We start from the raw sequence: 15,213 nt of genomic DNA, 5'->3' as shown, positions 1-15,213 counted from the left end.
CGACGACCCCAAAGCACTTTACACTACAGTCACTCACACCCTGATGGGGGTGAGCTATGTTAGTAGCCCAGCTGCCCTCTAGCAGACTGACAGAAGCGATGCTACACAGGACAACATGCTTGTCCTAAATCTCACAGCACAAAATATAAATAATTTAATTGCAATAAAATATAAACTCTGAAAGATGTACATGTCTCTCAGTTCTTCAGCAGGACAACTCCTCTGACAGAAAACATACTATACTGCTCATTCAAAAATCCAAGATTAATGTCTTTTTCATGTAATCGGGTCAAATGAGTTGTGTCTAAACCAAGTAATCTAAAATAAATTATTGCTGTAATTTGGTTCTTTTTTGTAAGTCATGTAACTTGATATGATCTCAGTTTTTGGCCAGGTGTAGTCTCAGGCTGGACGATCCACAAAATTTTTTATTGATAAAATAGAAATCATATTAATCGATATCGATAATTCTCAACAAATTCAAAACATATATTTTAAGTGCATCCCTGGCCCTTCTATGATGTTGCTTCGCAACCACACAGGGACTGAACTCAAACTCATATGTTTTTCAACCAACTTTTACCAAAACTGCAACTTTTTTAAAAAAAAGAAAAAAATCCACAAAACCATAAACACCTCTCATTTTCTTCATGTTGGTGTTTGTCTTCTCCATTAGTTCCTTTGCGCTTATACATTTTTCAGTTAAATGTATTATAATTTCTACCCTTTCAAACAACACAGACAATAAGGAAAAGTCCTGTCAAAAAGAAAGGGACTATTAAAATCTAAGTAAAACAAATCATGGTGTTTTAAAGTTCCTTTGGAGGGCGTTTTGTGGGGCAACAGTTCCCCACCGGGCCACTAGATGGCGGTGGCGCGCCGCGGGGAGGATGGGCGTGCACTGCTCAGGACGCAGAGCTGCGGTCAGCACTGACTCGCTCCATCATCATCATCGCCTGACTGGAGTAAACATTAGCTGAGAATAAAATACATCACATCTAACCAAACCAGAGTCATTTACACTGACCGGTTTAAGTCTTCTACACCAAAATTACGTCGTTTTTCTCCGCCAAGCGGTAGGTGTTCGCTCCTATCTACATTTTTTATCGCAAATACACATTAATATGGGGGAAATAGATGCAGTTATCAGATAAAGAGCCCGTTAGCTGCAGGTTGCGTTTGGAAATGGTTAAACGTGTCAATGTTTTGTTTTGTTTTTTGTTGCTGTTTTTAATCATCTCTGGCTGTAATGTGAGGAGCGTCGTTTATTTTCTGGTTTTACTGCGTAACATTTGCGTAAATTAGATTTGATGCCATCTGCCTCCCTCCTCAGCTCCTCCCTGCAGGATGCTGGTCAGACGACATGCTCCATAAATCATTTATCTTTTGCCTTTACTGCACAAATAGGAGCAGAAACACGTTCATATCTGCAGCCATGACACATGCTTTTAATATGACACATTTAAAGTGCTGTAATATAATTTAGGTTATTCAATTTAATTTTTATTTAAAACATTTTGTTCTAGAGAAAGGATCAGCCAACATGTTCTTCACCTGTGGTCCCAACGAAGCCATGGTGGTGTCAGGTAACATCTGACTCTGTCGTGTTTATGTCTCCACAGCATAAAACTGATTATTGTTTGTGCATTTGACCCACAAGTGTCGTGAAGCCGGGTTTTTATTAAAGTGAAAATATTAGACGACCTTATAAGTAATTGAACGAGTGGGGGGAAAATTAACCTGTTTGTAAATCAGAATCAGATATACTTTAATAATCCCAGAGGGAAATTGCTGCCAGGGGGAAATTGCTGACAATAACAATCATGTTTGTTCATTTTGTGATTTATTACATGCTGGATAATGATGATAAATGTCCGACTCTCTGGTTCCTCCCAGGCTTCTGTCGTTCTCCTCCGGTGATGATCGCTGGAGGCCGAGTGTTTGTCATCCCGTGCATTCAGCAGATACAGAGGTTGCAGCTCAGCTTTAATTAACCTTCTCTGTTATGCTTCGTTTTTAAATCGCATTAAACAACATTGATTTTTTTAACACACAAAATTTAACTGGTGGATTTTAAAAAGATACAGCATACAGGTTCTGAAATATTCCGATCATTTGAGTGGTCAGTCTTGTCTTTCTTGCCATCCTTTTAGAATTAGTGTGACACAGACGTTAGTGTGTAGATTTGGCTCCTGTTTTTTTTTATTGTAGTTAATATAATCAAGTTCATTTGAAATGTTCTGTGTGGCAGCTGGTTTCCATCTCCTGCTGCCGTGTGTTTTAAACCCCGTATGACAGAAACAAAGCTGGTTAATGGGCTCCATTAGTGCCTCTTCCAGCCCATCAGTGCTCTCCTCTACGTCTCTGTCTGCTCCTCCAGGATTTCTCTGAACACTCTGACTCTCAACGTGAAGAGCGATAAGGTTTACACCCGCCATGGAGTTCCCATCTCTGTTACTGGGATCGCTCAGGTCAGTCAGCCAGTTTCAGACCGCACAGTGTATCATGTTACTCTAGTCTAGTTTAAAAAAAAAAGCTGTAAACTCGCTAAAATTAGATTTATATGAATCATTGCAAGGGCAATTTAAATACTATAAATAGTTTAACATGTTTATATCTAGTAGAAGGGTTTGTTTTATGATACTTTTGTCAAGAAATGTGTATAGATTTTCTAAAATGCCAAATAAAATCAACTTTTTCTATTGTTTGTAGCTTTACTTTATAGCACTTTTACAAAGCTTTTAGTCTTTGGGTTGTCTGTTATATTTAGATAATTCACATAACCACTCAGTTGGAAGATTTTATTAGCAGAAGATTAATCTGTGATAATCGGGTCTCAGTATAAAAGGAACTTTTAGCAAAGACTAAACAGAGAATGGCACCCATTGAATCGTTGTCATCTTAAATGTTAGATTCAAAAACTTTTCTGGAAATTCAAACACGTTTAACTGATTTCTCTAAAGACAGAATCATTCCACCAGAAATAAACATTAGTTTCATTATATCGGCTTTATTCACGATCACACAAAGCTCCAGAACCAATTCTGGTTTCTCCTGAAATGTACAATCGTCTCATTTGCTTTGTTCACAATCGAGATGGCATTAAATAAACCGACCCAGCTCTGTACTCGGCTTCTTATCCGTCTCGATTCATCCAACGATTACAGAGTCATCTGTATTTCTGCAGACGACAAGTCTCTGTCTCGTACAGAATAATAGGGAATGGTCAGAGTAAAGTCCCCCTTTGGTGCTCCTGTGCTGTTAACCACCTGGTTAGAGACCCAACGCTTCTCTGATCAATGCGATTTTTGAGGCCTCCTGATTCTTTCTTTCTAACTAATTAAACATGCTGAACTCTGTTAAATACACTGGAGAAACCAAAAACCCTCAATCAATCAGTTTTTGGTAATGTTAATATTTGATCTGCACTCAGGGACAATAATAATATAATCAATAAGTCAATTACTGCCAAGGGGAATTAGCTTTTCCACCAAAGTGACTCACATATCAGACTATTTTAGTCAGTAGAAGTTGGGAAAGAGTTTATTTGCTGCATATCTGCATCCAGGAGCCTGCTGAGCATCAAAGTCTGCATCACTAAGCTGATTTATGTGGAGATCCATCTCCTGCAGCAGCAAACATGCAACCTTTTCCATCCTGCAGATGAAGATCCAGGGCCAGAACAAGCAGATGCTGGCTGCCGCCTGCCAGATGTTCATGGGAAAGTCTGAGGCTGAAATCGCTCAGATCGCCCTGGAGACGCTGGAGGGACACCAGCGGGCCATCATCGCCCACCTGACCGTAGAGGTACGCTAACTCACACCCCATCGTAGACACGGTATCCCCGGGCGTAGGGTTGCTCGTATACCGGGACTGATTTGGTACCGGGGTACTGCGGCATTTAAAACGACACGATGCTGCATAGATTTACCAAGTCAGACCCCTCTAGTGACTTTTTTTTTTTTTAGAAAAGTGACAAAGCTAGCGTCTTTTCTCTGTTGTTGGAGACTTCAGCGACACGTAAAAGCATCGATCGGTCTGCAGTTTACTGTTTTTAGCGTCCCTCCCACCTTCCAAGCACTGAAGCTTCGTCCTGCCTGCAGAAGTCGACCCGTTGCGCTGCTGCGTCTCCACGTTTCAGATGAATCCCACTAGGGCTGAATGATTTTGGAAAATAATCTAATTGCAATTTTTTTTATATATATATTTTTTTATTTTTTTATTTTTTCCCCCCCCAAGTTTAATTTATCATGTCTTTTTAAACATATACAAACAACAAATCAATTTGTTTCCTCGCTGTGCAGATCAGGTGCTAAAAGACTCACAGCATCTAAACTCAGAGCAGAAATGATTGCGTTCTGCCTACAATATATTTCAACCCAAATTGCAATTTTGACTTTTCTCTGCATTAACCACGAGCAACAAAAATGGCCTCTAAATAAAGATGTTTGTAAACAAGGACTATTTAAAACAAGAACTTTTAATGTTTCTATTAATCAGAATATTATTCAAGAGAACAGCTTTTAATTGATTTGGACATCAATCCTTGTTGAACATAAAGTGCAACCAACAAGCAAGTCTATGTATTAAACTGATTGACCTGTACTTAATGCTATGTATGATTATATAAACTCTAAAACAAGTAATAAAATTAGATTATCTCACTGCTGCAACTGTCTTCCCTTCCATGTGGAGGCAAACCCACTTTAAACATTTTACCAACACCTAATGGACGTGTCTAATTCACTAATTGTTACATAGCCAAAAATTGCAGACTCTGCGATTTGGAAATTGTGTTTTCCTAAATCGCGATTATATTCAAAATGCGATTAATTGTTCAGCCCTAAATCCCACATGTGCAAAGCTGCCGCTGATCCTGCCCTGGTCTACAAAGCAGGACATTAATATAATTATTTTTTCACTGAACCGGCGTTGCCCTAAAATAAAGTCTTTCTCCTGCATTAAAAAGCTCGTTTGTTTTAGCTGATCACGTCAGAGCTTGATAACTATCAAAGCTTTCTTATTGTAAAAGCTTTAATTTCCGGTAATATCACAACTTTACTCTCATATCATCACCGCTTTATTCTGGCAATATTATGACTTTGATCCCGTAATTATAAATAGTCTAAGTACGGCCTGATCCAAGCACATTTGGTTCGTGCAAAATTAATTAATTTAGTTTGGGAAAAAAGAGATTTTGCTGCTACAGTTGCTAGCTTGTTTTAATTTCAAATAATTGTTCTCATTGTTCTAACTTAGGACTTTTTATTTATTATGTTCTAAAAGTGTTTTGAGTGCAATAAGAATAGGTTAGTGTTTTAAATTTAGTTTTACTGTATTTTAAAATTGTGTGCATCAGAAAAGGTTGTCTTTGTGGTATTTTACTTTATTTACTGATTGGTATGTTTTAGTAAAATAATGTCAGTAATGATATTTTGTGTTCTCTTTTTATTTGAAAACGTATCAAAAGTATCAAAATACATGTTTTAAACAGGCACCGATCTCAAAATGTTGGTATCGTGACAAAACTACCGCGACGTTTGACGTTAGATTTCCAAGACATCACAGTTTTTTGGCTTTTTTCTACCACTGACCTGTGTGTTATCATCCCAGATAACATCTGTTGCTTTTAGGAAATCTACAAGGACAGGAAGAAGTTCTCAGAGCAGGTTTTTAAGGTGGCTTCATCTGACCTGCTCAACATGGGGATCAGCGTGGTCAGCTACACGCTCAAGGACGTCCACGATGATCAGGTTCCTTCTCTTACACCAAGACAAAGGTTTTAAAAGGAATCAGAAGAAACTCCCAACCAATGATTTCTTATACTCCCTTCTGTTGGTCCACAGGATTATCTGCACTCACTGGGAAAAGCCCGAACAGCCCAGGTCCAGAAGGACGCTCGCATCGGAGAGGCTCAGAACAAGAGAGACGCGGTGATCCGGGTGAGACGTCATTTCTCTGCATCGTCCTTCCTGCCAAGCATTTATCATCGCAGCAGATTAGAAATACGAGCGCGCTTCTCTGCTCCTCCTCTCCCCGTCTCCCTGCAGGAGGCGCACGCTATGCAGGTAAAGATCTCCGCTCAGTACAAGAACGAGATCGACATGGCGAAGGCCCAGCGGGACTACGAGCTGAAGAAGGCGGCCTACGACATCGAAGTGAACACCAAGAAGGCGGAGTCAGAGATGGCTTATCAGCTGCAGGTGATTTACACAGTTTACTGTTTATGGCTGATGGGTGGATGCATGTTGGTTTTCTTTATTGCATAAATATACATATTTGTTTAGCACGTTTTCTAAAATCATCTTCCTTAGTCGCACACCTTCAGTTCTTGAGTACGCTATTTTTAATAACTGATAGCTACAGTATTCTTTCCTATGTTGTAGATTTGCTCTTTGCTGCTGGTACACCTGAACTTCCCCTCTTTAGGACAATAAAGGATATTTTATATTCTTTTTTTTCCAGGTGGCGAAGACGAAGCAGCGCATTGAGGAGGAGAAGATGCAGGTGCAGGTGGTGGAGCGGTCCCAGCAGATCATGCTGCAGGAGCAGGAGATCACCCGCAGGGAGAAGGAGCTGGAGGCCAAGGTGAAGAAGCCTGCAGAAGCGGAGCGGTACCGCCTGGAGAAGCTGGCTGAGGCTCAGCGGTAAGATGCAGTATTATTCTGACACAAACCTCTGGTGGAGCGAAATGGACTGTAGAGTTTAGTTTATCACTGATTGTGTGCTTGAATGGGAACGATTTTCACCACTGCAGGGATTTTCAGCAATTACCTGGGATTTTGAAAGCCAAGCGTTTCAGCACAATTTTGACCAAGTAATCCCATGTTCACATTTTCCTGGATTTTCAATAGAATTTCCTGAATCCTAAGATTTTTCTTCAAATTTTACTTTGGTAAAAAAGTTATTTACGAAGCGTGTTAGGCCTTAAGAGAGCTCCTAAAGTGACAAAATGTTAGTTTTAGCGAGCCTCAGAGAAGATGGTTGAAACAGAGACAGCTGTTCGGCTGATCCTCCTCATAAACGTGGAGGAAATAAACACATAAACTACCATAAGAGTCGTACAATTATAACTTTATAATTCCCATAGAGGGAAATTAATTAGCTTCAGCGGCCCGTCGGGTTAAATGCACAGCTCTAAGTAATGTAATTTTATGGAGGATAAAAGAATATTAGAACATTTTTGGATAAATGTAATAATGTAATGTAATAATAAAGTGGAGAAATGTACAAAGAATATATATAAAAGAGGTGAGAAAGTATTTTCTGTATTGCATAAAAATTTTAATTGCCTAAAAGTAATCTAGGTTTGCTTGTGTGACGTGCAGAGAAAAAGGCGCCCTGATCTGCAGCGATGCGCTTTAAACTCTGTATTTGTGCCAATTTAACTTTTAACACTTCTTCTCCTCCCAGAGATTACTGGACAGATGCGTCGCTCTTCGTTTTTCCTTTTTCTTTCTCCATTCCATGTCGGCCATTTTGCCAAATCTGACCGCTTTATACAAGAAGGAAAGCCTAGTAAAATGCTGACAGGTGAGACAGGCGCATTAATATCACATAGATAAGGTAGTAAAATGACTGGTAGTAAAAATAAGCAAATGTAAATAATGCACTGCAAAAAGTGAATTTAAAGTAAGTAAAATTTTCTTGCAATAACTAGATAGGATTATCTGCCAATGGAATGAGTATTTTGACCCCTAAAATAAGCTAATTAGATATAATGCACTTAAAATAAGATGATAGAGATGAGTTGTTGAGTGCAAAAATCTTATTCCACTGGCAGATCATTTAAACTTGCTGCTTAAATCAAGAACAAATACACTCATTTCAAGATAATTTTACTCACTTTTACTACACTTTTTGCAGTGTGATGAGGTTCTATGTAAGATGCTTTAAATTAAAACATTTTGATGCTGTGTGAAAAATAATAAGTTTTTCTTTTTTTCATCATCACAACTCACATTTCTTAATCTCGTCTAATTTTTCTCCTTTGATCACCAGGAGCGCATTTTTTTTTTTGCTGTTTTTTCTCCTTGTACAATCGACCGATCACAGCTCTTAAAAGGCAGCATCAGGGTCAACTACACCTCTTCACTAAGATCAACATTTCTGTAATTTCCTTCCTCCATCTTGTTTTATGAACAAAGGGCGGGATTCGGGATTTGCTTGTTTGTTCTGTGTTTCCTTATTACTGCCACCCGTTGGACTGGAGGTGTAGTGCAGTTTTCTTCCCCACACGTCATTACGGTGATGTTGATCCGATTTCTGCTGCCTTTCAGAGCAGTGGAAAACAGAAAGCACACAAATTACCCGGGTAAAAAAAAATCCCAGGTATTTAAATCTCAGGACTTCCTGTGGAAAAAGGAGCTACACGTGAAGCGTTGAACGTTGTGCATTTTACACGCCAACCTTCACTGTATCAAAATAAAGCATATGTCATTCGGGGGAATATAATTTATATGATTTTATATAATATATATAATAGACCCCCACAGACATCCACTTGTTGTGGTTGAGTGGCTGTAAAACTCGTTTCCTCTAACTGGCGGTAAAACGGGTTCTCTGACCATCTCTGCTCTTGTTTCTCTGCAGCATGAAGATGATCATGGAGGCAGAGGCTGAAGCCGAGTCCATAAAGGTGAGATCGCCCCTCAGGAACAGCAGCAACTAGCCGTAGAGGTGCAGCTTCTCATCAGATGAATATCCGCCGTCTCCACTTTTATTTTCCAATTAAGGTTGTAAAACCTGAGGAACCGCCTGGAAAAACAAAAACCCAGTTCTAGACGCTGTGTTTGGTATGTTCACTCAGAGCCACTGTCTGCAAGTCGCTTTCAGCTTCAGCAACGAATATACTGTAACAAATTTATTCTCATAGAACAATAGAAGATATTTTAACCCATTTAACATCTATAAAGTAATTGTTTTGACACGAGCATTTTGCTGTGAGCTGAAAATAACGCTTCTTGTTGCTGTTATGAGAACAAATGGATAAAAACATCTGGACTTGACAGCTCTGTGTGTGTTTGCACTAATCAGCCAATAAACTCTTTTCGCTTACTGATAATCCCTTTTTATACACGTTAAACATCTTTTCTGGTAACTTTTGTATCGCTAAGCCTTTCCTGTTCACCTGTTCAGGTTAAAGGTGAGGCTGAGGCGTTCGCGGTGGAGGCCAAGGGCCGCGCTGAGGCGGAGCAGATGGCGAAGAAGGCCGAGGCCTTCAGCGAGTACAAGGATGGAGCCATGGTGGACATGCTGCTGGAGAAGCTGCCTCTGGTGAGACACGCTTCTCTGCTGTTTACACGCTTTACACGTTATTTACATCTAAATACACCTGGGATAGCTGATATATCAAAATGCAAACATTTGCTATAAACAGTCATCAATTATTGTGGTTTGTTGAAAGGCTCTTTAGAAATTAAGCTAATTAACTTGATTTTATCGTTTTTTTTATTATAACAAAATGATTATGCTATAAATAAGTATAAAAAACCAAACCTACAACTCGATAAGGGTTACGTGAAGTCATCAACAAATGTGGTTTGTTGAAAGACTCTTTAGAAATTAAGCTAAATAATTTTATATTAGATTTTTTTGTAATTACAACAAAATTATTATGGTAGGTATTTTTACACTGTAAACAAATTATTAAAAAAATAAATAAATCATATTTTATTATTTTATTTTAAATAAAATAAAATAAATCAATTAGGGTTACTTGAGGTTGTCAACAGATGTGGTTTGTTGAAAGGCTCTTTCGAAATTAAGCTAGATAACTTGATTTAATCTTTTTTTTTCTATTATAAGAAAATGATTATACTTTAAATAAATATAAAAAACCCAACCTACAAATTGATTAGGGTTATTTGAAGTCATCAACAAATGTAGTTTTTGAAAGGCTCTGTAAAAATTAAGCTTAATAACTTGTTTTTATCATGTTTTTTAAATTATAACAAAATTATTATGCTATAAAAAATATTAAATAAAACAACCTACAAATCGAATAGGGTTACTTGAAGTCACCAATAAATTTTTTTTGTTGAAAGGCTCTTTAGAAATCAAGCTAAATAACTTGATTTTATCTTGTTCTTTTTTTTATTAGAACAAAATTATTATGCTATAAATAAATATAAAAAACCCAACCTACAAATCGATTAGGGTTATTTGAAGTCATCAACAAATGTGGTTTATGAAAGGCTCTTTAAAAATTAACCTTAATAACTTGTTTTTATCATGTTTTTAAAATTATAACAAAATGATTATGCTATAAAAAATATAAAATAAAACAACCTACAAATCGAATAGGGTTACTTGAAGTCATCAATAAATGTTTTTTGTTGAAAGGCTCTTTAGAAATCAAGCTAAATAACTTGATTTTATAATTTTTTAAAATTATTACAAAACTATTATGGTAGGGATAGTTATGCTATAAACAAATAATAAAAAACAATAACCTACAAATCGATTAGGGTTACTTGAGGTCATCAGCAAATGTGGTTTGTTGAAAGGCTCTTTAGAAATTAAGCTAAATAACTTGATCTTATCTTCTTCTTCTTTTTATTAGAAACAAATTATTATGCTATAAATAAATATAAGAAACCCAAACTACAAATCGATTAGAACAATAGATTGTGTGTTACTGCTCTATGGGTTGTGATTTTACTCCTGTTATTTAAAAATAATATATTAACCAACTGATATTTAAGGCTTCTAATGTCTTCCCGTTTTTATTTTTGCGGACTGAAAAGTTTTAGCACCGCTGCCTGAGCGTGTTTCTGGTGGCTTTTAGCGTTAAGATGTTGTTGCCTCTGTCCTCCACCAGATGGCAGAAGAGATCAGCAGGCCTCTGTGTGAAGCCAAGAAGGTGACCATGGTGTCCAGCGGAGGAGACGTCGGAGCGGCCAAGCTGTCCGGAGAGGTGCTGGAGATCATGACGCGCCTCCCTGCAGCTGTGGAGAAACTGACCGGCGTCCAGATCTCTCAGGTACCTCAGTCACCTGGAAGCTTCTCCCTCTGTGTGTGCTGCTGTCGCTTTGTTAAGGTCTCAGGTTTCTAACGTGTTACATCGTTCTTCTCCGTCCTGCAGGTGACTTCTCGGACAGGATGAAGGGAATCGAGCCAGAGAAGCTTTCTGTCAGATCTTTTCTCCGTCTTCTCTTATCAGCCGCGCTGATTCCTCTGTGTTGCTGTTTAACCTCAGCTGGTTTGTTACGTTGATCTTTGAGGAAATGTTCACTTTTCATCCGTTTACGTTCACATTTCATCTGGTTATTGATGCCGTGCTTTATCTGAGTTAAATAACGAATTACCTGTTATCACTGTTCTTTGTGTTTTACGTGGCTCATGTTACACACTAGCAGCTCTGTGGCAAAGTCTTGAAGCACCCTTTATTTCTTAATATTTACTTTCAAGTAGACAGACCTTTTTGTGGTTGTTTTTAGCTTTAAAAAGGCTTTATTTTATGTTTTTTTTTACCCCCATATACACTAAACAATTTAAAATGCTTCGTGTTTTGCAAAGTGGTGCTGTGATCAGAAGCCTAAAGCTGATTAATTTGCTAAGGTTTCTCATATATGGAGACAAGACATGAATTCATCCCATCGCTTTTAATGCCAGGATGAGAGTTGAGTGGCTTAGGAGAGAAAAAAACATTCACCTGAAAATGTTTAGATATTGGTTTGAAAAAGAGTGAAGGGACAAAAAAAACCCTGCCAAAATCCAAAGAAATCTTTTTTTTATTTTTTTTTTTTTACAAAACCATCTGAAAACCATGTTAACGCCTGTTTACTCATAAATAAAACCTAAAAAATAAGAGGAGGGGGGGGGTCAGACTTTTGCACAGAGCTGTTTTACCGCTTTAATTTCACATAAACATTTTGTCCAGTTCTTATTCTATATTTACCATCGTTACACTGACTCTATTACATTACTGTAGTGGGATCTTGTCTTTTTCATCTTTCTTCTCCCTGAGAGACTAAAACATTCCCAACACATGGAGCTCGTTTAATTTATTTATCATTTAATCATTTTGACTTGTTTACATTTTCTGCCACTGTGTCTGCTCTTACCGCGCTGTTTGTGCTTCCTTAGCCCCCCCCCCCCCCCCCCCCCCCCCCCCGCCCCGTCTGTCTTTACCTCCAACATGTCTGACACGACGCGTGTCCACTGCCTTGCTGCCAAACCTCAAGTGCATCTTAGCATGAACGTCTAATACTAACAGGAAAACATCCCTTTTTTTTTTGACATTTTTCATAACCTGTTTCTGACACAATCAAGTTTTTTTTTTTTTTTACACATCTAAGTTTTTCAAAAAGCATGAAAGATTGGAAAATTACAGGCAATATAAAGTCAGAAAGAGTTTATTACTATGTATATATTTGGAATCTGTTTTTGTTTTATGTTTTTGTCACTTTTTTTTTTATTTTAAGAGCAGGATAAGCTAAGGCAGATTTGCTCAAGGCAAACCAATTCTTGCACTGTAAACATTCTCCAAACACTTTAAATCAGACTTTATGTGATGCAAACACGTCTTCTGCAACAGGTTTCCTGTCTTTAGCTGCCGCTCTGCAATCAGGACACTTAGCTGGTATTGTGGATTTTATTTAATAAAGCCTTTTACTGAAGGAGCTTAGAAGAAGGAAGTTGTTCCACTTTTAAAAATTAAAACGTATAAGCAACTTCAAATTACATAAAATTTGTTTTTCTTTACTCAAGGATTGTGGTTGAGCAAAACATAAATGTATAAATAAATTTAAATTTTAGTAAGTATTTTTTTTCCTTTACCCTCAGCTTTTAACAAGTCTCAGGTTTGATTCCACTAACCTATAAAAACTAGATCAGATCCTAACAGGAGTAGCTTCCAGTTAAGCTTCCTTTTAGTGAGTTATGTAGCAGCTCTTAAACAGGCGGATTCTGCCGAAGTTAAAGTATATAGAAGAAAAATCCAACATTGTTGAAGGTAGAACACTGCATGGGGGTAATAAAATTAACTATATTTGAGACAGGAAGCCCAGACTCTGAATAAAAAGGTAAAATTCATAAATCTGGCCCTGATGTGATGCACATTAATGGGAATTTACAGTCTTCATTGGGAATGACAGACAGATTTTCCCTTAATGTTGCTGTAATGTGCTTGTTTTACAAACCATTTCCACGTATATTCAACATATTGTGTCGTTTTAAGGAATCTATACCTGAAAAACACAGATTTTCACTCTGAAACAACGCTTCTGTCTCTACAAAATCCCCTAACATGCCTTAAATCATACATCTGTCTCACCTTCAGCCTCTACCTCAAGTATTGGACCGGTTGCATGAAATACTTCATTAAATTTACGTATACGGGTTCGTTTTAGTGACACAAGTGAGTTTAACCTGTAAAATTTCATTTAAGTCGGAACCCTTTTTGCTTCTAGCTCTGTTTATTTTACAGTATTTATTTGTATTTATTGTGAATTTATTTTTAAGGAGCCATATGCAAAACGTATTCCAAATATCGCCGCCTCTGTTGTTCCTCCTCTAATCCCGCCGCTTCTTTCGTTGTGTGTAAACTCTGGAGCCAGGCGTACGGAAATGGCTTTTCAGTGCTATGTTTTATTTATCTGAAGGCAACCACTGCTGTTTTAACGCATGCTTCAGCACCTATTACACTTGAATCGTACTGTATTGTATTCTTAGGAACGGTGTATGTTTATAGCTAGGACTCAGCAGGCGAGCGTCACTGCAGAGTCACCAAAGTTGGCTGGAAATGTTCATCTGTCGTGTTCACAGCTCAAATGTGGATTATATGTCCTTTATGCAGAATATATTTGATACAGTGTCCATGTAGCATTGAGTGTTAACTTTGGATAACCCTAACCAACCTTAAAGATAAGCTCTATGTGCAAATAAATGTGTTAAATCTAGCGTGGGTTTATTAAAGCTCTCTCTTGAATATAAAACTCTCACAGACTGGATAGTAAGACCTTGGTAAATGTTATTGATGTCAGGGCATTTCTGGTATTTTGTGTTTTAATAAAATCTACCATCCTGTATCCAATATACTTAATAAATTTACAAAAGGAAACCAATCAAGTCTTTGCAGTTTCTTAAAACAGTTAACACACAAATAAGTATGATTCTCTTTTGTATCAATTTGTCTGATGGGCACATACCTATCACCAGTCCTCATTGGGTGAGAAGCAGGGTACACCTTGGACAGACCACTAGTCCCAGGACAACACAGAATTACAGGATAAACAACCATGCACACAGTGCCTCATACCTAAAGGAAGTTTGGATCAGTTACCCTACCAGTCATGTTTTTGGCAGAGTACCCAGAGAGAACATTCAAAGTCCGTGTAGAAAAACCCCAGGTTAGAACCCATGGCTACCAGCTGATCCACTCTGCAGCTCGTGAGTTAAACAAGGAACAAAAATGAAGTGGGTGTGTCTCTATAAGGGAAAAAATTCAATCAGCTTTGAATTTTTTCCTTATATTTGCCATGAAATCAAATCTGTCTTTCTAAAATTAGTCCTCCTCAGGTTGGATGGAAAGCATTTATGAGCATCAATTTTCAAGTTTTGCCATAGATTATCATTTGGATTAAAACTTGGACTTTGACTGGGCCATTCATGAAGAAGCTTCGATCTAAACCATTCTGCTGTAGTTCTGGCTGCGTGTTTTGTCCTGTTGAACCTTCCTACCATTCTCAAGGGTTTTGCAGCTTCAAACAGGTTTTATTCTAGGATTACTGCTTCCTGTCTTCCTACCCACTCAGTTTCTCTGTCACAGCTGAAGAAAAGCGTCTACCAGATTTATGCATTCCACAAATCTGGCCAATCTCAAACCTGAGCTCTGAATATCTGCAGCTCCTCCAGAGTCTTCACTCAGCCTGTCTGTTTCAGCGGACATCCATGTCTTCAGAGGTTTGCATTAGCTCCGTATTATTTAAATTCTCAGACGATAGGTTGAAGAGAGCTCTGTGAGATGTTAAAAATGTTGGAATATTGTTTTATAACCTGACTGCTCTAAACTTCCCCACAGCTTTATCCCTGAGCTGTCTGCTGTGTTCCTTGGTCTTCATGATTATGGTTGTTTTTTAATGTTCTCTAACAAATCTCTGAGGCTTTAACAGAACAGTTGGATTTGTACTGTCTGAGACTAAATAACACATTGAGTTTTACTAATTAGATAACTTCTGAGGGCTTTGGGTTGCTCTGGATTTCATTTAG

The 15,213-nt window shown here is 37.9% G+C and overlaps 1 protein-coding gene across 1 annotated transcript; it reads left to right on the top strand.

Moving 5' to 3' along the window:
- Window positions 1–879: 879 nt before the first annotated feature.
- Window positions 880–11,800, top strand: flot1a (flotillin 1a). Its single transcript, XM_021315626.2, has 13 exons — window positions 880–1,076; window positions 1,527–1,586; window positions 1,897–1,972; window positions 2,381–2,471; window positions 3,664–3,807; window positions 5,634–5,753; window positions 5,847–5,942; window positions 6,051–6,203; window positions 6,466–6,647; window positions 8,593–8,638; window positions 9,139–9,276; window positions 10,823–10,984; window positions 11,087–11,800. Exons 2-13 carry the CDS (start codon window positions 1,544–1,546, stop codon window positions 11,105–11,107), a joined length of 1,272 nt encoding a protein of 423 aa, XP_021171301.2. The 5' UTR covers window positions 880–1,076; window positions 1,527–1,543; the 3' UTR covers window positions 11,108–11,800.
- Window positions 11,801–15,213: the final 3,413 nt, after the last annotated feature.

The sequence above is a fragment of the Fundulus heteroclitus genome, chromosome 13 (assembly GCF_011125445.2).
Source record: "Fundulus heteroclitus isolate FHET01 chromosome 13, MU-UCD_Fhet_4.1, whole genome shotgun sequence".
Taxonomy (NCBI): Eukaryota; Metazoa; Chordata; class Actinopteri; order Cyprinodontiformes; family Fundulidae; genus Fundulus; species Fundulus heteroclitus.
Note: the sequence above shows the minus strand (reverse complement) of the source record. Positions and strands in the feature narration are given on the sequence as shown.

What these genes read in the sequence shown, in the direction of transcription:
- flot1a (XM_021315626.2), top strand. Translation starts at nt 1,544, where the DNA reads ATGTTCTTCACCTGTGGTCCCAACGAAGCCATGGTGGTGTCAG. An exon ending in CGAAGCCATGGTGGTGTCAG is followed by an intron (nt 1,587 to 1,896) that starts GTAACATCTGAC and finishes GGTTCCTCCCAG; the next exon opens with GCTTCTGTCGTTCTCCTCCG. An exon ending in CTGTTACTGGGATCGCTCAG is followed by an intron (nt 2,472 to 3,663) that starts GTCAGTCAGCCA and finishes TCCATCCTGCAG; the next exon opens with ATGAAGATCCAGGGCCAGAA.